The sequence below is a fragment of the Papilio xuthus genome, unplaced genomic scaffold (genome assembly GCF_000836235.2).
Source record: "Papilio xuthus unplaced genomic scaffold, Pxut_1.1 DF826938.1, whole genome shotgun sequence".
NCBI lineage: Eukaryota > Metazoa > Arthropoda > Insecta > Lepidoptera > Papilionidae > Papilio > Papilio xuthus.
In genome coordinates this window covers 780511-806869 of record NW_013531711.1, presented here as the reverse complement: position 1 = coordinate 806869, position 26359 = coordinate 780511, and the positions used below count along the sequence as shown (strand labels likewise).

The 26359-nt window shown below is 33.1% G+C and overlaps 1 protein-coding gene across 1 annotated transcript in view; it reads right to left on the bottom strand.

The window, feature by feature from the left end:
* Positions 1-3659: 3659 nt before the first annotated feature.
* The window catches only part of LOC106121568 (acyl-CoA:lysophosphatidylglycerol acyltransferase 1-like), a 158229-nt gene continuing 135529 nt past the window's right edge, over positions 3660-26359 (bottom strand). Inside the window, exons 3-7 of the mRNA XM_013317280.1 lie at positions 5390-5526; positions 4617-4753; positions 4337-4527; positions 3982-4069; positions 3660-3688 (exon numbers count right to left, since the gene is read on the bottom strand). Coding sequence (XP_013172734.1) covers positions 3660-3688; positions 3982-4069; positions 4337-4527; positions 4617-4753; positions 5390-5526 — 582 coding nt within the window. The remainder of the gene's footprint in view (positions 3689-3981; positions 4070-4336; positions 4528-4616; positions 4754-5389; positions 5527-26359) is intronic.

Here is a 26359-nt window from a genome sequence, read left to right as displayed (position 1 = left end):
TTGTGTAAAATTAATTGAGGATCAAAATTGACTTATACAATCTACTGATTGAAAAAGAGGTATTATAATTTTTTCGTCGTATAAGAAAGCTAACCTAAAATTGTTTTATACATAAAAATTTTACGCTTTACCGTAAATCAAAGAAATTATGACCCTTAAATTGTTTTATATAGTTTCAATTTTTTTGACATCATTAGTTAGAATCCTTTGGCGCGAATGGCTCGCTTTCATTACAAGGTCAAGTGCCAATGAATAGTGAGGGGACATAAACGTAAATTTTAGTAAAGCTAGTGTTGCGCCAGTACACCGGCACAGTGTCGGATTCCTAACACAATAAACGTAAAGGTGCGATTTCACTAGACATTCTTTTCATTAGCCATCTGTCGCACTTTTACGTCTTAGTTATTAGGGAAATAAAATTATAATATTAAATCAAATTTGACGACTCAATTAATTTTACTGACCAAATCTGTGATAAAATTTCATTTAAGTTTATTAATGTTATTATCAGAAATGGTTATAAATCTTTGCTTTTAAATTTTAAAAGGCACGCTTGGATATAAAAAGGAACATGTAGTTTTGATGGATTTAAATATTCATAAGAATTTGTAAGACATAAGTTTCGTAAAGCGGTTTATTTTATATCTATTAGATTTAATATTGTAAGAGTTTTCAAAGGATTATGTTATGAACGCTTTTGTAATATTTATATTAACCCATTAGCGCATAAAGTTTATTAACGCCTTTTTCATTATTATCACTAATATTTTCATTTCGAGTGTATTTGACCATTAAATTGTATAAAATCAATCAATATGAAAGTTTAGATTTTATAGTCCGTCCGATAAATCGCTTCCCGGAATGTCATACCAACAGTATTACCATTTCAAATATATATTACACTACTGTTTAAAAAATAAACGGTTAGTAAAATATATATATAACTCCTAAAATAACAATTTTATTGGCGTCCGATTTATCGAACGTTATACACTAATGGGTTAAGAAGAGATCTTCCTTTCTTTAAATGAAAGTTTTATTAGTAGGGTCGTTTTATTTCTGATATGTATGGAATTAAATATCACAATGTATATATATTACATTTATTAATTGGATATGGAATTGGACTCCGAATTTGTTGAAAATTAAAGAAAATTCACATATTTACTGTTTTGATATTTTTATATTTTTCTATAAAATAACTTGTTAATGTAAAGAAGTGTATAAAGCTATTTTTAATTAATCGATTTGTAAACAATATACGACGAGTAAAATTAGTTACGTCTGAGTAATTTGTGTATGTAAAGGCGAGTCTACACTGTCGTGACTTGAATTATATAGCCGTCCTTATCGTTCTCTTAAAATAAAACAGAGATAAGTGTTCCAAGTATCACGTCATTGGAAAATGGTGGAAAAAAATACTATTAAATATCAAATTGATTTCAACGTTATTTTGACTTATGACTTCATTTTGTTTTTAGAATAGATATGAAGAGAGATTAAGTACGATTCTGTATATTATTTATGTTTTAAAAAAATAAATACAATCCTGATTATTCTAGAAATTACATTGTTGATTTTAACGATATACATAAGGCCATAGCGACATAGAACCGGACAATATTTATATAACATACAGATTAAGCCAATAAACAAAAATAACGTTGCCGAAACGCAAAAATTGAACTTCATACGATTGGAATAAGGTTCGATTTTACTTTTCGCGTCTTTCTCACGCTTGCTCCTCCTAAGATAAGATGTGCAAATTAAAATCTTATTTCAACTGTATAAAGTTCAATTTTATTTGTCTATCTGAATTGACCCTTAGGTACTCACGGCAATATTTTGGCATGAGTTTTGAATATAACGGCGGTTCTTCATAATCGTAAAAACAGTATTACAATATTGCCATTCCTTTCTTTCACTTTGAAATAGAGGGAGATACTAATAATGCAAGCGTTAATTTAATTTCACGGTAAGGCGAATAAAACTAATAGTTACCAAACGAATTAAGTGAAGAATATTTTGTAAGTCTGCTTCAAACATAAAGAAATTAATAAAATATATCACTTATTGATTTCACAACACGCTTTATTATATTGATAGTGATATTATATAAATAACTAACTTTTGCTCATGACTTTACGCGCGAAAATTAATAGAAAACCTAAAGTAATCCTACGTCACAACCGTCATCAAGATTCGTTCAGACGAAGTGACATGGTAATTAACGTCCAAAGTTTAGCATTTGTTTAATTTTAATTCAGTATTTACTAATATCACTACCAATCATTTCGTTAATCTCCACTTAACTTTATCAAACAGTAATTCACATAAAAATAAACTAATATCCTATAATTAAGTGTTACTACTGTGAGCTAATTTAGAAAATTATGAAAAATTTACTTTTTATAAATTAAATAAACGATTTTTTTTTATTAAAATATATCAGAAAACTAAATATTACTTGTTTGAATAAAGTGAATTTTACACTCATGAATATTTAAGTAGCTTAAAAAACCAGCAAAATATTTTAAACTGATTTTTTCATACAATTTTCTTATTAATTTGATGTGCACAAAAATTTTTTACGTGTACATAAAAATCTCTGCAAATTCATTATTACTTATAAATATAATTTTGCATTAATTTTACAAAAAGTACAATATCGCACACTTTGGAAATTTTATAACTGGAGTGTATGTAGACTCCTTTATAATAAATTCGTATTTTTTAATTAGAAGCGAAGAAACAATTTAAAGTGAAACGATATTAGAGAGCTTTCACACTGGACTGTTTTTATCTGGACTAATAAATCGATGTATTGCCATTAAAAAACCACACAGACAAAAAAAAATATTATGAAGATATCATTCGATTTCAATGTTATTATACAAGTGTTTCTGAAGCGAAAACCCGGAAGATTACATTCAAAAGAACTTTTTTTTAAGTTGAAAATTATTAAAATTTTCTTTGGCATGTATTTTAGTCCAGACGAAACATTTTTAATGAAAGCGTGAAGGTGAGAATTATACGTTAATGTGTTTATTGTCATAAAGGATTCAAGTTTTGGTATAGCTCAAAGCGAAGAACTTATCCTAGGAATTTCACTTAAATATTGACTTAAACGTCACAGCACTCATTTTATCTTCTCACTATAAGAAAGTGCTACATAAAACATCGAGACAATCTCATGAATTTCCACTACAGATACATGTACAAAAACATACCTCACATTAAAAATTAGAGAATAGTTTATTTTTGTACAGATTTAAATGTAGTGGAAACACATTAATATACCGAAGTACACAAAAATCTTCACTAAATGTAAAATGCGAGGAAACTTAAATGAAACGTAAAACAAATGTACTTTCTCAATGCACCACTTAAAATGAGAATCGCTTTCTAGTATATTTATATAAAATTAAACAAACCAAGAGAAAAATTGCCTGATGTAATCAAAATTAGATAAATCAAAGTTAACACAAGAAAGCGATCAATTTCACAAAATCTATATTCATCAATGGCAAAAGCGGACATAAAGATACGATTGATTCAATTTTTGACGTCAATTAATTTAATGCATAATTTTTTTATTAACAATAACTTCCATAAACTTAATTTATATTTAAGATACAAATGCAATTGAACATTTCTCGTCAAAACACAACAGTACATTCTTTAAAATCTGTGAGACACATATATTAATTTAGAATTATAAACTTACCAGTAACCATAAAAGTTGGTGTTATTAATACTAATCATGAATCATGATGACATCAAAAATTGAATCAAACGATCACACATATAAATTCACTAAAGATTAACTCTATTACCATAAGTAACTCCAAAGTTCACGCAACATATTGTACTGTAAGAACGTCGAAGCAATAAAGAATAAATGCAATATAACATAACGCAGATTATCCTGTCTCACTTGTCGCACTGCTTGGGAATTGCTCCCCCGCGCTGGGAACTGACCAGTGCGGTAAAACTCTTCTAACATTTTGTCCTTCTCTATGAACCTATTATAGAGCCATTGAGTCATCCCTTCAGTATCGGCTGGAACCTGAGGATTAAAAACTTTTAAGAATTTTCAAAGAAGTGTCAACCTATTATGTCATACATCGGTTCTGTATTCTTCTTTGGATACCAGCTCCTAAAAATAGCAAGGATGCTCTGAAGATTGTTTCTGTATCATTGGACTATCTTCAAATGTATATGGTAATGGAGATTTGGTATAAAAGAATATTTGCAACAATCAGGTGTAAGACAGAGAAAGAATTTAGAAATAAAAAGGAAAATGAGAGAGTTAACAGAGAATCGGAGTTCTTACCTCGTTACTTGGGTACAATCTGTAATGCAGGTTGATGGCACAGGGCGGGCGGGTGCCGCACACAATATCTTGCAAATGCAGCGGGATCCTATCAGGATAAGCGATGGTCACGTCCAGTATCCATTCTATACTATCACCAGCTTTTGTGTCCACGATTATATTATTTAAGTTGTTCTGGTTAAAGTTGTTGTCTGAAATGATACCTAGAGGATTAGAATCTAAGAAAAAGACGAAGCGTTTAACGTAAACTGTTTTTTAGTGTATTTCGTATTTACTGTACCTTTTTTAGAATTCTCTTTGGATGTGCTAGCTCCTTCATCTCTACGAGGTCCGATTTCTTCCATTATGACTTTCATTGCACCAGCTCTTGGCAACGAAACATATTCCAGTTTCGGTAAATTGTTCTTTTCTGCAAACCTAAAATTAAATCATTCGAATAAATCATACGATCGATTAGAAAATTTCCCTTTGATTGACGGACAAAGTCAGTCGTTATTTTGAATAAGTTATAAATGCCAAAAAATATCAAAGCAAGTTAAGTGAAATGTTTAAAAATTGGATTCCATTAAATTAAATTTGCCATCTTAACTATGGTCCCATTTTATAACATAAAAAATTTTTATCTTCAAAAATATTTTAGAGAGTTTTCTAGACCAAAGGAAAATATTTCAGAAAACAATATCTAGCTCGCGATGCCTTGTCAAAGTAATGGCTATATATGTTCGTACGCCAGATTCCTCGAACATAAATTCGACTGGGCGCCTTTGAAACTTGTTCTAGCGACTCGAGCTTGTGTTAAACGACTTTGGTCGTTTCGTATCGACCCTTATGTGTAGTCGAGTGTTCAATTTTGCTTTCATTGATATTAATTTCAATATATTTTAGAATTAAGGTATCATGATCATCACCAGCCTGTCTCACTCCATTGCTGGAGACGGGTCTTCCCTAATTCCCCCAGTATGCCGTACTCCATGTACCGCATATGTGACCTTCGTATCCTTTACCATCCCGCTGATTCAAAATTTTTTATTGTTCGCTATAGTACTACTTTACCTTTGGCTAACCTCCCTCCTTTTGTGCAGGAACCCGCCCTCAGGGAACAGCACCATAAACTGCCTGCCCAAAGGCATGTAGTATCGATGGATGTGTTCCCGGAGCTCTTCCAATGACTGGTCCCTTTTCGCTTTGCCCTGTAACAAGAGATAGGGATATTAGATAGTTAAGGGTATACACCAAACGAATTTCATGAATTATTAAATGAATGAGTGTGGCATTTATTTATAGATTTGTCCAATTTGTTTGCATACGCAATGCTTTTATACTTATATTTATCTAGCTCCAGATAATCAAATCCAGTCTAACCTGTAGGAGATCATTAGTTAATTTGATGAGTGAGAAGCTTATAAGTGCTATTGTGCCATTCTTGAAAAAGAAATCAGATATTTAACTTCTTAATAAAAATATAATATATCCTCGATTATTTCACCAGAATTATTTGTTTGTTACGCAAACATCAGAGCCCCACGTAGCAATGATGCGGGTGCGCTCGCCGTGCAAAATGTGTTAGGAATTAATAGTTCCTACGTCACGCACGGCGCGGCGAAGTGCGGGGTGGAATGGGGACGTGCTCTAATGGATATTACCAGTATAGATCCGGTGATATCGCAATATTTCCGACCCCTGGTGATTCTAGGAAACGATAAGATTTAGGAAAGAATATTATACAAACATATGACCATCACTGTGACATTCAACATTAGGATGTCCGGAAGATAGATGACTAGCTTCAAATAAAGCTGTACATCTTTCTTAAATCTAGACTTATTTTAGTAAAAACCTTTGAAATATAAAATCAAACTCTTATTTATAAAGATCATCTATTTAATTCTTAACATAACTATGTTCATTAAAAGCAACAGTAATTTGTATAATTTGCATGTCTGGTAGACAAAAGATATAACGTATTTAAGTCGACATCTAAAGCGTTACGTTTCAAATGTGCAGAACAAAGCCGAGCTCTCGTAATGAAATTGTTAGAGATTAGCCGCCATTCCGCCGCGGTCGCTCGAGCGCCGGACAAAAGCTCACGAAAATATTTGAAGCAATTCACGTTAGTTTCCTTTACGACTCGAATAACTTCAACCAGAACTATTCAAATTTGGACATTATACGAGTGCTGTGTTACACAGATGATGCTACTGTTGTACTTTTATTTTAAACTAGCTGTCGCACGCGACTCCGTCCACGTGGAATAAAAAAAAACTTGATAAGTAACCTATGTGCTTTTCTAGACTATGTTCTACATCTGTGCCAAATTTTATCAAGATCGGTTGAGTCGTTCAGGAGATAACTGGTAACAAACATTCATCCATCCATCCGTCTAAACTATCGCATTTATAGTATTGGTAAGCTCAATATATTCAACCGATGTAAGGAAATGATATAAAATCCATAGACTAACTTATCGTACGACAATTGAAAACATCTAGATCGCCTTTTATTCAGACCCAGAGTACAAGACAACTTTCGTGTCGTTATTTATAAACAAAGTGTGAAACTGTCATCGGAACATTTTCAAAAGGTTCCACAACTAGATCCACCCATTATCTTTTCACCGGGAACTGAATAAAGGGAAGCTTCGCAATTCTCAACTCGGCATAACTCAATTTCCTGGTTTTAATTGACGTGCGCCGTACCCGCGCTGTTCTTGAGCAAACTTTGAACAAGCGCAGTGAACGTAGGTGCGTCTAGCCTAGACTACACCGAACTAGACTCGACTCGGAGCCGATTCGTTTGCTTTTCAACGAGTTAGACTAATTAGTAACTGGAAAATCTCACGCTCCACTGAGCATGTGGGGAATTGTTTGATCGTAGTTTGTGTCACGTCTTTGTTACCTTTAATTTAGTTTTTGTGCACTCGATCGTATTTGTTTTAATGATATTTGTATGATGTTAGTTTTTATTACCTTTCAAATGTTTACTATATTTCTATTGTTATGCTTCTGACAATTATCTTGTTATATATATAAAATTCTCCTCTTATATATAAACTTCTCGTGTCACAATTTTCGTTCCCATACTTCTCCGAAACGACTTGACCGATTGTCATGAAATTTTGTGAGCATATTGAGTAGGTCTACTATGTATTTTTTCTTCCGTATCTATTATTTATAGTTCCCGCGCGGATGGAGTCGCGGGCGACAGCTAGTTAAATTATATATAATACATATAAGTGATATGCAAAATAATATTTTTGAATTTTTCATACTACACATCTGACAAAAAGAACGAATGATTTCTCGTACAAAAACGTACGAATATCCAATGTGCATTCAACTGAACATACGTTGATACAAATGGACGCGGGTTGGGACCGAAACGAAAACATGCCGCGAAACGTTGCCGCGAAAGTTGATCAGGCGCTCGCTGCGTGAAACAGGCAGTAAGCAACAATTTGTACATTCTGCAGCTGCGATGGACATCCTTACTTGGGTCGACGGCCGAAGATTAAAGGAGCGGAGGTTAGGCGAGAGCACGATTGTGCAATTCTCCATTGTATAAATGTATCGACACAAAATTAAAAAAATATTGAATGTTAAAATAATAAAAAATAAAAATGCTATCACCGCGGGATTAATACTTTTTGACAAATAAAAAAAATGTATTCGAACAAACTTGTTATCACAATATAAGTATTTGCTTTAATTTAAAAAATACATAACCACACCAAAAAACTTATTAATATAGTCAAATTCATTACGCTAGCTAAAAAGGATCATTTATTACTTATTTATGGTTATGTTTTCGTTATAATTTATTATTTTTTATAATAATGTGTCGACAACATTGGTAAATCGCCGTCCAATCTGTCTTTCGTTAGCGATTTCAAAAGTCCTTCCGATAGCTGGATGGGAACTAGGAAACGTCCGCGAGGTCGACGCTCCCGTGGGAAGCGCGGCACGATACCCAACTCTTATACGGATCAATGCTTTAGTATCGAATGGATAAAACTTCGAAAACTTTTAACAATTTACTGTCACATATTTGCTTGTATCGGATTTTATTATTTCTTGCTTTCGAATATTTTTATCAAAAAAATAGTATGGATTTCTTCGATACAAAATGTTTGCGACCGTGGTGAAATATAAATTTAATTGCAACACATTTGGATAGCAATAATAAAGCGGAATATAAGGAACTAAAATATTATTAAAATTGATAACAGATTGGTATAAAAAACATTTTTTGTACCTTACAATTTTCTACATTAAATTCGGGACTCAAGTATTTTATATAAACAAAAACTGAATTAATTAATATTAACTATATTAGAAACTTTACGGTAGCATATGAGCTTTATTAAAAAGCTCCTTTCAGCTTTGTCCGCCTGAGAACATAACGTAAGCCGGCTCGCAGACAGCACTACACAATAGACTACACTGTAATAAAAGTTTCTTTGTGCTCACATTTTTCGATCCGATTGAAAAATTGAATACTTCATGTTAATATACTTTATAGTACAGTCCGCTGCATAAATATTTACACACTAACTAAACTCCTTAAGCGCGGAATTAAAACAAACTTAATTAGTAGCCTATGTGTTTTTCCAAAGTACATATGTTCTACATCAATGCCAAATTCCAGCGAGATCTATCCATACATACATCCAAAAATTCGCAATTATAATATAAGATTTACAAAGCTTTTGAAAATTGTATACGCTTGTGGTTTTAAAAAACTATATCATAACGGTCCGTATGCTTCCGACCACAAATACGTACTTTTGACGAATACCGTCATAAGTATTTTTGATATCGCCATACTATAAAAGTTTCTAAAGTTTTGTAAATGTATACATAATTATTTAGCTGACTGTACACCAGATCAAGCGTTATACTTTATCACACACAAATTAGTTAAGTGGTGACAAAAGCGTTTAGTGGAGATTTAATTTAGTATGGGATATCTACACTATGGGTCACCTTTAGTAACTTATTAACAATAAAGTAGTAAAAGATAAAAATGTTCTGGTTGTCAACAAGCTCGTCTCTATATCTACAATCTGTTAACATATCTCATTAAATTACTTCACTAGAATACTTACCGACTACGATATAAAAGCTTAAACTGAATAATAAACATGAATATCGTGTAAACTTTGATCATAACATCCTCTAATAACCGTCATGAACTTTCGTACACTACTAGTACGAAAAAGTATGAACGATATTCGTTAAAAGTAGAAATAAACGCTAGAGACGAAGCTTAACGAGACCGACTATACGAAAAACTTTTGCCTCGTTACCGCTACTAAGCGAAAGATAAGAGAAAAACCTTACGGAGCCGTGTACACTGAATTGCAAAAATAAAGTGTACTTTAATAATTATTATTATTTTAGAAAAAACATGATGACAAATGTATTAAAAGAAATTTAGTAATTCCAGGTTATTTTCTACATCAGTGCCTTATTTCATCGAGATCCGTTGAACCGTTCTGGAGATACCTGGTAACAAATATCCATTTATCCATACATCCAAACGTTCGCTTTTATAATATTAGTAAGAAGTAAGATAAGATTACATAACTTATTTATTTGATATAAAGAAAAGTTTGTGTTTAAGTAATGGAAGTTACAGTTTTAGTATGAAAAAGGTTTTTTTTGTTTCAACAAAGGCAAAAAGACAGACATGACATGACAGACCATCACACAGAACTAAAAGTCATTTCATTTTGAGGCTTTGATATAAGAAAAAACAATATTCAACAAAAAATGTATTGGAATATAAAACTGCTAGATACAAAACAAAAACAGCCTACTTTTTATGGCACGGAGTATATTTTAAAAGTTGCTACATACGCTGTTCTTATAGAAAAGCAAGCCTAATTACCTGCGGCCGACTCTCCTCTATTTTTATTTTAATTGCGCGGTGGACTGACCGAAAAAGGAATGACTCACTCGACCCCTTTCCAACCTCTAACACCGTGTGGATTTTACCTAGATATTTAACAAGAGAATTTTTGTTTTAGAATATCAAGTACATAGAAAATATAGTTAACTGAATCACATTTAAACACAAGAACAGAAACAGGAAATTTCTCTGATTGAAAAAGATATTTAACATCAAAGAGACATAAACGATTATTTCATCTCAGAGAAAAACATTTAAACAGTCACAACTAAGAGTACAAATTAAAAAAAAACACGACTCTCGTATTCACTTCTCGCATGAAACGTTATGAATATAAAATATCGCATCAAATTGCTGTAGCACCGTAAAACGTACGTTACAGGTGCTTACAATTTATGGCCCTTGACAAGTGAAGCACAAAGGAGTTTACAACGTGTTGCCCGTAATAGAGGTGGGAGTGGCTCCTACGCGATGTAGCTTTCAAAACAACCGGGATATTGTGAGAATAAATGGGACGGGAAATTAAAAACGGTAAACTTCTACTACTGTTGGAAACGAAAATCGATGTAGCACGGCGTAGCGATTCGTAGACCTTTTCATCCGCTTCAAAATTCGTAGTATAGTAGAGACGTCGCAAAAGTCATTGATTTTTTGTTTACGAATAAAAGTAATTCAATAAATGTTAGGTTCAATTATTCAAAATTTCTTGAGACATTATACCAAAGTGATATATAAACACGGCTAAACACTCACGTATATTCGTCCGGTGGCGGCACCGACTAGTAGAGATTAGACCAGTGAGCGACGGGCCGCATCCGCGAAATAATACCAGTACCACTCATCATGATGTAGGGCCCCCGATGGGCTTGAAACTAGTCAGTGCCGCCACCGGACGAATATACGTGAGTGTTTAGCCGTGTTTATATATCAGTTTAGTATAATGTTATTATAGGTTCATTGAAAAGTGAGAAATGCGTTTTATACATATAAAAGGGAATATAGCAAGTCGACGTCTGCCAGTATTTTTTAAATTATGAAATTCGTAAAATAAAAACGTGTGAAAATTTAATTGAAATAAAGTTAATAATGTAAAATAATTTATATAACTGAAAAATAATTGAAAATTTAAATTTTGCGAACAAAATGAAAAACAATAAGAATCAGCAAAAAGTAATTTTAAATTTATTCAGACAATATTATTAATTAAATTTAATCTTTCGATTCCTCAGTAATTGTTTTGACTCGAAATGCGTTTAAAACGAAATTTTACTTTTTCCATCCGTTATTACTTTAATTAAAAAGAGCCAAACCTTACAATCTAAATTAATTTCAACGTTAATGAAGGACTTGCCAATAAAATGCCGATGATTTTGAGGAATGTTGCTTGCAGTAAAATAGATTTTAAGTATCACTAAGTAAAGATTTGTCTACTGATTAATTATTTATAAATTTTAGGAGCGTCGGTGGCTCAGTGGTCAAGCACTTGACTTGCAATCTGCAGGTCCTGGGTTCGAATCCCGCCATGTATCAATGTGTTTTTCAATCTCCGATTTACATATGTACATTTATCCGACGTTCTTACGGTGAAGGAAAACATCGTGATGTAACCTGCACATATCTAAGAAGAAATTCAAAGATATGTGCGAAGTCAGGTTGACTATAGTCTAATCACCCTTAACTTAGGGTAGGTTCCGAGCCCCTCGGTAGGGACGTATAGTGAGCTGATGATGATGAATAATAAGCTATATTATAGTTTTATTTACTTAAATATCTCTTTAAAAAGTGCATTGTTTCAATTCAAGAACTGGTCTAAAAGGATTAGTACTAAATGAATAGAATCACCGGAAAAAATTCTTACTAAAACACATTATCATCACGTTCGTTTGCATTAAAAAAAAGTGATAACAAGATGTTTTTGTACCGGTATTATATATTTCAGACATGATATGTATTTAAGATTACATGACTTATTTATTTCATATAAAGATAAGCCTATGTACAAGTAATGAAAGTTTCAATTTTAGTATGAAAGGCGTTCCTCAGGGAACCGTCCGACCGCCAGCATGTACCCGACCCGGGCATGTAAAGCCTAACTCAAATTGGTTCCTTCGCTACGGCCTATATTCGCCTTTGGGCAACGCTGTGAACTGAAGTTTTTTAATCTATTTTAATCACTCTTTAGATGAAAAATATTAAGTAAGGTGGCATATTTAAATGATATTTTTCAATATATTGACAAATGCTATATTGATTTAGAACACAAAATCAGAACGTAACAAACAAGCAAACTTTCTCATAAAGTTTTCATATTTGTCAAAGTATTAACAGTTGCTTGTTGATAATCATGTTGAATTATCTACAGCAAAATTATTTATAATTAGAGGTTGTAATACTACTAATTACTATAAACAAAAGACCTGGGAAACAACTACTACTACCTAACGAAACGTGTATCCATTGGAGAATGGGAAAGATCACGTGGCGAGCACGAGTTGCGCACGCGCCGACATGCTCTGACACCCTCCATTATGTGTGCGCGTTTTTCATTTTTATTTACATTCAACACGATATCTTCTTTTGTAATGTTTATTATAAAAATAAAATAAAATGATTTCATCTATATTTTAATACTTCGAGTAGTATAATAGTTGGGATCTATTTCTACTACTTCAAAGGGTGATTGGGTTTAACTTAGCGGGGAATTGCCGCGCCCCCAATAGATATAGTTGGTCAATAATTAAAAGTGTTTATTTCTGTAAAATGAATACAAAAATTTTTAATCAAGCTGTTGTGCTTTCAATACACTAAGCTATGATAATAGAACGGTTTCCATAATATGAGGCATTGTCCTGTAGCTTCGTATGTTTTTAAATTGTGAAAAATACACGCCCGAGGGAAACAATACGGGAATAATACAATAAAAACAAAAAAAATCTCGTATCTTGGTGAGCGTACTGTTTGAAGTGGCTCCTCTACATTGTCAGTCCATTGCAATTATCGAGAATCGAATAAAGAATTTATAACAACGATTTTCCATACAATTTGGAAGTAGCGTTTTAACATTTGTCTATTTTTTTTTATATCATAAGGTGGCAAACTAGCGAGCGGCCACCTTAAATCGCTGAAGTAGCGAAGTGACCGTTGCCCATAGACATACGCAATTGCATATGCGTTGCCTACCTTTAATCGACGGAGGAGAGGATGCACAGAAAGAAAATATTTTCCCTTTTCATGCATCCTCTCATCCGGAAAGTCCACTTCCACTTCCCATTCTTCCCTTATAAGAAAAGGGTGGGAAGGGAAAGAGAATATATATATTTAATGATTACATTTTAAATATTATTCAATTACTTCCTCTTGTATTTTCAAGTAAAAACAAACTTAAATCAGACGGATAGCAACATTGTGGATTTTTATTTATTAACTAAAATAAAATATGATTTCGATATCAAATACACGATCCTAGTAATGTTTCTATTGTTTAAAACTATCTCATCCAAATAATTAAGCCACAAAACAAAAAAATCTTTGTTAAGAAGAAAAATAGATTTGAAACAATTTAAGAATTCCAAAATATTCTAAAAAAAATTAAGTATAAATAAATACATGTATCGTTAACCTTCAAAAGAACTTAATTACAATCGTACCACAGATAAACAAAGATAATCCTTCGAAAGAATCCCTTTAGTTAATTCCCTTGGAAAACTTGTACGATTGGCAAATACAAGTAGAGTAGCAACTTCCCGCCATTTCCGCCAGAGGTCGCGAACGAGGCCTACGAATGAAGGAAGCCATTACCGTTACTTTTAATACTGTTTTCTTGTCGTCTTTTACTCTGAATTCCAACAAAAAAATGAGCTTGATGTAACTAGCTATCGCTCGCGATACCGCCCGCGCGAAATTAAAAAAAATTACTAGCCTATGTGTTCTTCCAGGCTATGTTTTACATCTATGCCAAATTTCAACGAGATCCATGTGGCCGTTTTTAAGATACTTCCAAAGAAACATCCATCCATCTAAACATTAGCATTTATAATATTAGTAACACATAAATATATATATATATATATATAACAAACACATTTTGTCCAATACTTTCCAATTTCGTCAATCCACGAATAACCACATCTGTTAGAGGTCCAATAAGTAATTAATAAGGCGAAAGAGATTTCCATTCTAATCCATAAACTCCTGAATCTTTGAGCATCCATCTTCAACTTTCAAAGTCGCTAAGCAAAATCCCGATTTAAACACAAAACTAGAAATTTCAAAGAGACATCGATCGGGGACAAAACCGCTGAGAAATTATCAATTAAAACAAATCGCCAAACTCGGATACCTCAATTATAATAATGGACAACTTTGTATTAATCAAGCGATTGAACCGCTGCGGGGTAGATACAGGGGGTTGCCTATTTCCGACCACCCGAGTACTCCCGACTCTTTTGTCTATAAGATTCAATGGAAGTGACTTTGTATCTACAAGTGACGTTTATAATTAGCCGTTGTACTCGCGTACGCTTTGTGTTCCGCTTTTTGTTTCTCGAAGCGCTTTATTCTTGAACTCGTTAGCCTTCCTTACTTCTGTTTATTCTTTAACTAGTACTGCGAATGTTCTTTTAACTGTTTTCGTGATATAAATTATGAACTGCTACGGGAAAATGAATTTTATGCCAGTACGATAAGGTGCATATTGTAATAAAAATTAGTACACTAAGATTTATATCAGAAGTTATTAAAATTCACTATTAAAAAGAATCTACTGATAAATGTAACTTAATAAACAGATATAACAAAAGGCAACGATTAAATACTCTTTGGAAGCGAAGGTTAATGAACTTCGAAAACAGTTTATTTATATCTCTAGTTACAATTTAAATATCTTTTAGTTTATTTTTACATAAATCCCAATTTAATTAATTAGTATTTATTCACTCACGTTCCATAACTAAAAATGTATAATAGGAAAAGTCAGAAAAAAATAAAAACACGAGACGCATCCAGAGGGTTTACATCCGCGGCCCGCTCTCACCGCAGTTTCCGGCCCAATAATTGCTCGCTGTATAATTTTACTTTGAATGGGTGATTGTCAAGTTTGGCGGCGCTCGGCCAATTGTTCCGAGGCGTTGGTAAAAGGTTTTGTTGCGATTATGCCTAGCCGCGCTTTGTACCCGACGACTGGCGATATGTGATTTCACGCTCTGTTTCTTGTTAAAATTAGACATTTATTTTTTATACGTTTTACTAAATCTATATGAATGAGTAGATATAATTCATCTACTATTCGCATGCAGATGAAAACGGCCAAAACTATAATACTACAAAAAAATAAAATAAAAATCATCTTTTCACTCAACAGTACAAAGTCATAAATTTATCTTGGCCTTTTAAAATGTATGTTTATGTCAGTAATATTTAAAAAAAAATTAGCAAACCGGCATTTAAATATTTTTTTTAAATTATCTACATTTGAATAACATCCATGTCGCCCTTGCCTTACCCGAAGTTCAAAAATTAAATCATAAAGAATAACAAGTAACGCTGTGAACCTTTTGAAGAGGTTCCTTTGTACATCATTCAATTGTCATGTGTATGTAAATGACGTATAACGAGGGACGCTTTTTGTATTTTTTTTGCGGCAACCGTTAGATTTTTCAAGAATATATTTATTTTCTGTTCAAATAATAGTCTTTATAAAACGTGAAATAGTTTTGTCAGTTAGATTGACAACAAAACTCTCCCCTGTCTCCCCTGAAACGTTTTACTTTTTTTATAGAAATGATGGAAAAACATTTCAAAAAAACTTTTCATGCCTAAAGACATGCATAGGAAGAGGAAACAATCCCATTCTACTCGTTCCTCTCTGTCGATTTAAGGTAGGCAACGCATCTACAAATGCGGAAGCCTATGCGCTTTGGTCGCTTCTCTCTTTTAGCAAATTTACTTTTTTTTGTGCATTTGCCACATTATATGACAAAAAAATAGTATACCCAATCAATCTAAAACATAAACTATTGTTAGAAAACAAAGCACAAAACACAATGCTAAAGCTAAACAAAGCTTGATACGTTCACTTGGAGGTTAGCGAAGTAATCCATTTAAACAGTACGTCAGACATTGTCGTCAAAGCGACAAGTCTTTGAGAAAAGTCTTGCACACGTCCGTGAAACGGAAATGGCATTCGAACGGTAATGACTTGTTTCCATTATCCTTAGCAGTGGAAACTTTTAGTTGAACTAAATTTTTGTTTGTATTGCATTGTAGTATTTGGTACTACTGAAAGATTTTCAGTATAATACTTTTGTAGATTAAAATGAACCTAGTCAATTCATGGTACATGAATTTCTTTATAGAAAAGACTTATTCGTTCCTCTTTAATGTTTTTACAATAAAAGGACTACTACTGTTTCTACTTTATTTATTTACACGAATGTTGTGTTTGTCTGTGTTTGAAATATGTTTTAGCTTACTCTTTATCATGTAACCTATATAATAAGTAAAATTGTATATAACATATTTTGTTGGCATTCCTAAATAAATAAATAAAGCTTCGCATTTGCGTATTTCATGTAATTAAAACAAGGGGCAAATTTTAAGCAGTTATTACCGAGCGCGTCGGTGGCTCAGGGGTTACGCACTTGACCTGCAATCTGCAGCTGCTGAGTTCAAATCCCGCCATGTATAAATGTGTGGTTCTATTTTCGATTTACATATTTATTTATCCGTCATTCCTCCGGTGAAGGAAAACATCGTGATGCCATCTACACATATCTCCAAAAAAAATCAAAGTCAACGCGTACTGGGCCAACGTAGACTATGGCCTAGTCATCCCTAACTTAGGGTAAGCGAGCTCCTCAATGGGGACGTATAATGAGATGACGATGACAATGATTACTAGTTTTGTTAGCCACAAAGCATTGCAAAACGCATTTCAAACATTAGTGTTGAGAGTAATCCTGGAAACTGCCTAATCGAAAATTTCCATTGCCAAATCACTCGTACGGAAACATTCATCAACCCTCTCACACAATCTTACTCTTGAAAATAAAAGAAGAGTTTTTCGGCATTAAAAACTGTAGTTAAGTTTTATTAAAAGTGCATTCTTTGCCGCCATCTGCAGTTGTGAATATCTAACACATTAGCACATATCCAGCGCGCAATGAGGCCGCGGCGTACGGCTTCCGTGTCAGGTGTCCTGGTAGGCCGGATATTCACGATTTTTTTCGCTCCTCCAACTTGCCTCGGTGTTAGATTCCCGGGGCAATTAAATTTTATCGAACTCCTATATCGAGTGGAAACCCGGGGGCTTAGACGCGAGGATTAACTGCAAAAGCGTAACTTGTTATAACGATAACATAGTAGTTTTATGGTCTTGTACACTAAGTCACTGCTCGTAAATTCGATTCCAATTTGTAGGAAAATGTTAGCTTGGCAATATTTTTTCTTACTAAAGACTTCTCTTGTACGCATTCAGAATCGCTTAATCGTTAATAATTCTTTAGCGTAGATTTCTCATATTACATTCAAATGCGAATCTTGCTTTAAAACAGTACGGCAGATACAAGTTTTTTTATAAACAATCAATACAATTACTTAAAATGAAGTAAAAAAAAAACATTTTTTTTAATATTATCTGTCGGGCTATCTCCAAAATGAAAGGATTTTGTCGGGACTTTGTCGGGATAGCGAATGTATATAAGCTACTTTTTATTCCGAGCTGAGTAAATCGCGATTAACCGCTTTTTTAAAATAATTATTAATCTACTCGCATACTCCTGATTTCTAATAAAATTTTAAAATACACTCGACGACGTAATAAATCAAAAACACCTCCACACAAAGAGAACATACCTTGTTACCTGACGCGCTCTTAAAATTACGTTACCAACTCCCCAACTGCAACGGGAGTGTATTTCAGTTAACTATTTTACGTAGTGAATACGATGAATGCCTTTAAAGTTGCGCGCCGTAACAAAGTTACGTAGGTAGTTTATGAATTTAATGAGATGCATGTGGGAGCGAGATGGCGCAAGGCGACAGAACGTTACCGTGCGATACGGTCTGCAAAACAAATGTATACACAAAACAAATAGTAAATAGAAACGAGATAGTGTAGACCTTACTTCATCGGTGGTCCTAGCACAAATATTTGAGACAATCGCCGTCATATCGCCGTCAACAAAATTTGTATTAAAATTTGTGACATATGGTGGACTAAAAATCCAGTAATTTACAAGAATCTCCTCTTGAATTCTTAGAATGTTTTTACTAATATAATGTGAAAAGGAAAGACATTACATGGAGTAATAAATCCTTACTTCATTGAAAATATAACCTTGTTTATAAATAAATATTTATAAATTTGATTTTCTGTCTGTACCGAGAGATGAAACCGCGGCCGTTCATACATGCTATGACCGACAACCGCAGTCTGTATTGAAATTGCGTTCATAATCCGTCCCCGATTGAGTTTTCATTGACCGACGCTTTGCGGCCTTCATCACATGCAGTTATGACCCATTGCTATTTATATATTTACTTACAATATGATTTGTGAATGTTATTTACATAGATGCCGAACATTGATATTTACCTCAAGAGCATATAAGTTTTAAATTCGTAGTTCTTTGATATAATAAAGTTAGTATGGATAACTTTAATAAAATACTATAAGAGGTGCAATATAGTTTACGTACAGAAGGATAGACCACCAGACAATTCAATAAAGAAACAACAAAAAAGGAAACTATACATAAATTCATCAATGAGGAAAATTCAGCTCGCTACGACCAGAATAAAAAGAACGCTCGCCACACGTTCCGTGTTTATTATCTGAATATATAGAAAAAAAAGTTTCAGGGCTCTTCGTTATTTGGGGTATTTTGCTAGCAACAATATCGCAATTTATCAAACGAGGCTTATTGTTGCGCGCCCCTGCTAGCGCTGGTTTACCTTCTCTCCCTTATGCACCTACCTTTGCCAGACGCACGCCATTAAATACTTAATACTCTTAAGCGGTAGGATCAAATCGGCGTGGCCGCGGTGAGATATGACACCGGCTTTTTGTTCACAATAACCAAAGTGAAGCAGCTATAAATACGAATAGCGCAGGTGATGTTTTCATTTAATTTTCTCGAGATTAAATTTCGTCTAGAAGGTGAACAAGCGTTGATAAGTGACGAGAAGTACATTGAAAATATTTTGTCAACAAAACTGTACACTAACTTGTAAGTAAAGGACAAAAGATGTGAATCAAGAAGGTAGGATACAAATGAAAAAAGTTTATTTTTATACTAAATTTATATTAAAAAGTCTACTTTATTTCCGAGAAGATCATGTCAGAAATAAATCTCCGATAACGAGCAGGGCCGAAGACGAAATAAATAATAATGAGAAAATGAAAATAGAAAAATTTTCAAACAAATTACACCGGAACAAATAAGCCGAGTGGAGACAATATTACAAAAGGAAAGAATAAAAGCGAGGTTTCAATAATAAATTATCAAAGGATCCCATTTACCCCAAGTCCCCCCGGCCGGCGTGGCGCGAGGCGCGAGCTTGGCCGACACCTCCCGCCGCTGCCTTGTTGTGTACTCGACTTTACAACGCGCCGCAAGTCACAAGCTTCGAGCCTAATGTACGTCAATACTATTTTAACAAGAAGCAGTACTGTACTGTCACTGCTCTGCCCTCGTTAGCATTACATTGTGTAAGTGACAATAAAACATAGAGTCCTTCGTCTTTTAAAATAGGTTAACAACTAATAACGGAAAGCATAGAACAGCCTCATGCGACCATAAACTTCATTTCATACGAAAAAATATAGGGATTGAACTCTCGATACGATAAATAAATATAAGAACCATAGTATTGCCATAAAAAAAATAATGTAATCGCTTAAGCTATTGACTTGAATAATATTTAAAGAGGCATTCACGTAGAAGTTTCAAGATATAAATTAGCGTTCGAAATAAGACAAAGAAAATTCTTCGAAGTCGAGAGGACAGGAGTGTCGGGGAGGGTGAGGACATGGTGGGGCAGGAGGAGCGAGGGAAGTAAATCAAGCATGTGGGCGATTGATTGACTGCCGACGTCGCCTTAATCAGCCCTCATTTGAATAATCTCGCCCGCGATTTGTGACGCGGATTTATCTTACAATATTCAATTATTAAGGATATACACTCGTTTAAAATCGAGGTATTTCTTTGCTGTATATTATAAAAGCGTTCATAATTTAGGAAATAGAAAATCTTAGTTCGTAGTAATATGAGATAAAAACTTAAGATGAATCTTAAGACAAAGGGATTAAGAGAATAAATTTTACTTAATAAAATTGGATTTTATACTTCGAATATTACCATCTTACTTTCTTTCGGTTACTAAAATGCCGTATGTTTAAAATTATACAATATAGCTGTCGCCCGTGACTCCGTCTGTGCGAGATTGAAAAATTCGTACCCGATCCTCAGATCGACTTAATACGCTTATAAAGTTTCATAAAAATCGGTCAAGCTGTTTCAGAGAAGTAACTAACAATGTGACATGAGAATTTTTACAAAAGATTTTAATAAATAATTACACTAATATTTAAATTTATACGGGAGCAATATTGTAGTATCTATTTATAGTTATACTAGCTGTCACCCGCGACTCCGTCCGCGCGTGATTAAAAATTAGATGTTGGCTGATTCTCAGACCTAGTCAACATGCTCACAAAATTTCTTGGGAATCGGTCAAGCAGTTTCGGAGGAGTATGGGAACGAAAATTGTGACACGAGACTTATATATATTAGATTAGCTAGATATAGTATATAATAACGCTTTTGTTATTATTTACTTTATGAAGTGTATGACCACATATAATTATTGTTATGGCAGTAGGACATACAAACTCTTTGTAAACTCCACAGACTAAGCCAGATAGAGCTATTAAGCTATTTTCTGCACCTCTGGCGTTCGCTTCGAATGATAAAATCGCGGGGCGTTTAAAAGAAAATCGTTCTTATTAAATATTTTCCTCTCAATAAAGCGGGTGGCGCGGCGAGCGTTAAATACCCCGCGTGCCGGGCGTTCGCGAATTCCAAATGAAAAATATTGAAAATTATTGACATATTTTGTAAACAATTAGCGCCCTACTCCCGCCTAAAGCACAATCAATTTAAAGTATTCAGCACCACAGATAATATAGGACTTTTATCAAATTGTCATCTATTTAAAAAAAAGTAATCGCTAGCTGTCGCCCGCGACTCCGTCCGCGAGGCATTAAAAAATAGACAATAGCCGAGTCTCAGTCCTTCTGAAATTGCATATAAAACTTCACATTATGACATAACAATTTTGACAAATCGAAATTATTAATTTCCTGTTTCGAAACATAATATACGTATCCCAATTATATGCCGTTATATGCTTTAATCAAAAACTTAAACAGAACTACGCCATACGTCATATCGAGCATCATTTTAATTAATCCGTACCCAGAAAGCATAAGTAAACTTTAATTAAAGGCAAAATTATACGAATTAATGAAGACAGGCTGTAGCGGAGATATAATCCTATTAGAGAGACTATCGAACGGTAAAATCGTAGCTTATTGAATATTACCAAAGAGAACTTAGCTCTGTTATTGCTAGGAGCAATTGTTGAAAGGAAGGGCGGTCTTGACTACGGTGACTATGATGTCGAATTTTTAGAGATTTTTTCCATGAACAAAAGACAATAAGGAGTCTACATTGAACAACGAGAATCTGGGATGTTTTAAAATATAACTATTCAATGATAAAACTTTTTATGCATTTTTTTTCTACCAAAAACATCACAATATATTTTTTCTGGTAATAATAAAATAATAATTTATAAAAAAATATTATTATAATTTTTCTGTTAGAAAATCTCAATAAGAAAGTACACATATCCACCCTAGTTCCGGGGTTCTTGTGAGCGGATGAATCGAATTTGAACTGGATTTAATAGAAGTGGAATTTATCAATGAATACTCCGCCATTGAACGTAGTGATTAAAGAGCCGGTTATCTTTGAGACAGTATCCAAGATGGGAAGCTGCATTTTGAAATAGACCATAGACTTTAAGCGGCGACTCTAGTGACTTAAAAGAATATGTAACCTGAAATATTTTATTTATATATTTAATATACAAAAAATAAGTACATACACGTTAAATAGGCACTTTAGTATAATTAGTCGAATAATAAAATTAGGAAGTAGAATCATAAGAATCGAAAATAAGACCTAGACCGTGCAAGTGTGTGCCTCACCCCTTGTGTTTTATAATCTGACACAAAGTACAAAACTGATAGTAAATTCGAAAGGAAAATGTAAAATTGTCTATTCTCGCAATATCAAAATATTAGGGGAAGAAAAGCAAATATAATATAAAACAAAATATAATTTACATCCTGTATTCGCTCGATGTGTATCTCCAACTTATTACGTCATTTAAGCCAACCCCTACCATGTGTTTACAGTTCGTTCGACACACGTGTGAGTTACCATGATAACGCGCCTAGCACGGCAATGAAATATTTACATACAATTTTATTTATCAATCTATTTGTTCATTCGTGACTATTGCAACTAAAAGGACAACACACTCGTAGCAAATAAAATATTAATTCGCATACATTTTTCATTGTATTATAATTTTCTGTTCAAAATGCTCTGCTCAAAACAATATAAAGTGTCGCAACTCTCAATTAAATTCAACATTTAATAATCTTCATTTTATAGAAACAGTAATAAAATCTTGAAATACAAAGTTATGTCTCCCAATTATATTTAACTGTAAAACATTAAGCGAGCCGAAATGAAAGTGGACCCTAAAAGAATTCATTACATGAACAAAATCGACCTCCGACAGGTAAACTCTTTGAATCATATAATACAGTTGAAACAGTCAAAATTAAACCTTAATAGCATTATTATAAAGAAAAGGTAGTTAACAAAAAAAATTGAAATACTGAGCCAGTAAATTATTTCGATTCTGGGATAAATAATCCCAAACGGCCGGAATTAGTCGGCAAATTTAATTTTGATGCGCTGGAGGAAACTGCGAGGGGAGAAATAAAATGCCAATAATTCATTGGACTTATATATAAATGTTAAATGGTACTTTATGGATACGGTAATTTGATTTCAAATATACCATGAAATTATAAATAAACGGCTACACTTACCCCAATATCGAGCCCTAAAAATTAGATCCACTATCAAAAGCACTACGTGCACTACAACTTGATAGGAGACAACGCTAAAGAATATAGGTACCAATGAATCTCTACTTTCGTCAAAGCAGATTGATTGAGAGGCTATTGCCATCCCTGTCATTCTCTTTGAAGAAATTGAGATAGCAATAGTGCTCGTATACAATTCACAATGTTTTAACGTAATTTTTTTCTGAAAAATAAATTTAAATTTTCATATTAATTTGTCAGAATAAAATCAAAATTGTATTGTTCAAATTATAGCAACATTATTTAATGTATCCGCAAATGGTAAAAGACTTAAGTTTTCATAAATATCCCGACCAAATGCGACTATAACCGTAATTGGGGTTATGAAATATCGCTTAACGATAAATGATATATGGGTCCGAAATAGCCTGAGCCTCGATCGGCTTCGGAAGCCGTAATCCTGAAGTAAAGTAGGAGATTTGTAACTTAGCGAAGGTAGTCATCCAATTAAGTGCTTCCAATGGACCATTGGATATAAATGTCAAAGATTTTTGATGTTAAAATATTTTGTCAAGACATATAAACTATTTTTAGTAGTAGTGTCAACGACACATCATTCAATTCAGAGTTTTTTGGAATGAAATTAAGTGTATGTAGCACATAGCTGTGAAAGCGTTGTTGAAGAATAATTGTTCACATCGGCTTTCTTTCGTTGTGTGCTACATGCCTGAAAGCTTATAATCATGTTATTTTTACGACTGAAAATGTGTACAGTTAAGAACATGAATATAGGCGTACTATAACAAGAAGCTTGAACACAACTATAAAGGAAATTAGAAGTATAAAATTAAATACGAGTATTTCTACGTACAATTGATAAAAGAGATCTGCTTTCGAACGTACAGTTTCGACATCAAAGGTTTATTAATGTGGACTTTATTCATGAGATGCCAAAGTTCAAATTTCAAGAGCCTAATAATACCTCGTCGTATTTTCATTTTAGTACTCTACGTTTAGGCATTAGGCCTTTGCTATTATTTTAAGCTAGCACAAGAGAGTATTGACATCTATTTCAATAAAAATATAAATTAAAAACTTTGTTATTGCGTGTTCAAATGTCTCACTATTAGATTTTTCAGCCACAATCGAAATCTGTCAAGACTAAAAATACATCTCAAGGTATTCTATTGTCCAATATAAATGTTAATTATTAATAAGAAACGAAAACAAGTGTATCATTTGAATACGTTTAACATAGAATTATGAATAAACTTTTCACATTTCCTTCAGTTCATAACTTATGAAAAATATACTCTACGTAGAGTATAGTCAGGGAGAGAACTAGTTTAAGCTGTTAGTACGCGTGACACGTTTCTCTCATTCGGCTTGGGAGCCTCAAACGGAATATTAGGGAAGATAGGGCGGTTTTTTTTAGCTTATTATTACCACGGGATGCCATTTTGTCTCCCCGCATAGTAAAGTAGGCCTATTTATATTATTATTAGGTCTTAAATTGACGGCAGCTACGGCAATATTGTTGCTAGAGATCCGTAGTCGGGGAAATTCAATATTCTACATTTTCAATTGTTATATTTTAGAGAATTCATTGCTACGTTGAATATTTAGGATGAAATAACGAAGTAAATGTGATAATCACTTTAAAAAACTTAATTTATAGGATTACTAAGGGGATATCAATCATTAGTGTAGATTTACTATGTCAAATGGAGTACGTAAGCGAGTGATAAACGAACAAGTCTGAAAACTATCATTAAAAAGGGTAAGCGAAGGTTTTTTTTTAAATAAAAGTCAAAAAATAATAATTTATATTTCGTTAAACATTACTAAATATTTTTTTACAGTTGAAAATGTAATGTAAGAAAAATTTTGATGAAAATATGTTTCAATTCACAAATGATTTTATTACAAATTCATGTTAAGAGAATTTCTTCGAAGGCGTATACATCCTATGATAATTTGATCGCTTTACCGATGTTCGCCCGAATATACAACGTACTTTAAGGTCTAAAATTGCTTGAAACATCCAATGGAATTCATAAAACTGAAAAAAATACGAGGTTTGCGATCTCGTTACGGCGCAGGAAATTATCTGCCTTCAATAGCTGCTCGCTCGAGAAAAGTTACTTTTCATAAAAGTAATTTTAAATAAAAAAAATCCTACATACATTCTCTAATTTCAATTTATAAAAAATCCAGAAATAACATATTATTAAACAATGTTTAAAGAAACATCTGAAAATATATCGACATAAAAAAACAGTCATTTAAAGAAATTTTGTCTTCTAGTGGAATATTGCCTTTCTCATAATTTTAAAACAACAAAGCTAGCAATATATATTAATATAAATAATTTGTTTCAACATTGTTCCAAGAACTCTTTGTAAGACAAGACTAAATTTAAGCTTTATTAACTTTATTAAATTTAATTAAATCTGTAGACATTAAGCTAATATCTAGCAAGAATTTATTATAATATCGATTGGCATGTTTATTCTGTTTGCGCGAGGGCCGTCGACTTGCCAATAAAAACATTTCATAGCCCCCATTAAAACAGTGGCGAAAGTAAACGCCCCCGAATAATCAATACCGGAGCCCTACCCCGCGCCTACCCCACGCCCCGCGGCCCGCGCAGGTGCGTCCCCCGCGCGTCCCGCACGTCTAGGGCGATATAGATTATGCTACGCAAATAGCTCAATACAATTAACCATAATATTACTCAAAATTTATAAACTTTTTTATAAATAAGTGTCTTGGTATAAGAATAAAGTGACTGATATTGGTTAAATAATTAAATCAGTAAAGATCATCATAAAAATTTTCTTTATTTTTTTTTAAATCATATTCCAGTTATAATGCAATACGGTACACTAAGATTTCTAATAAATTTATTAAATGCTATCTAT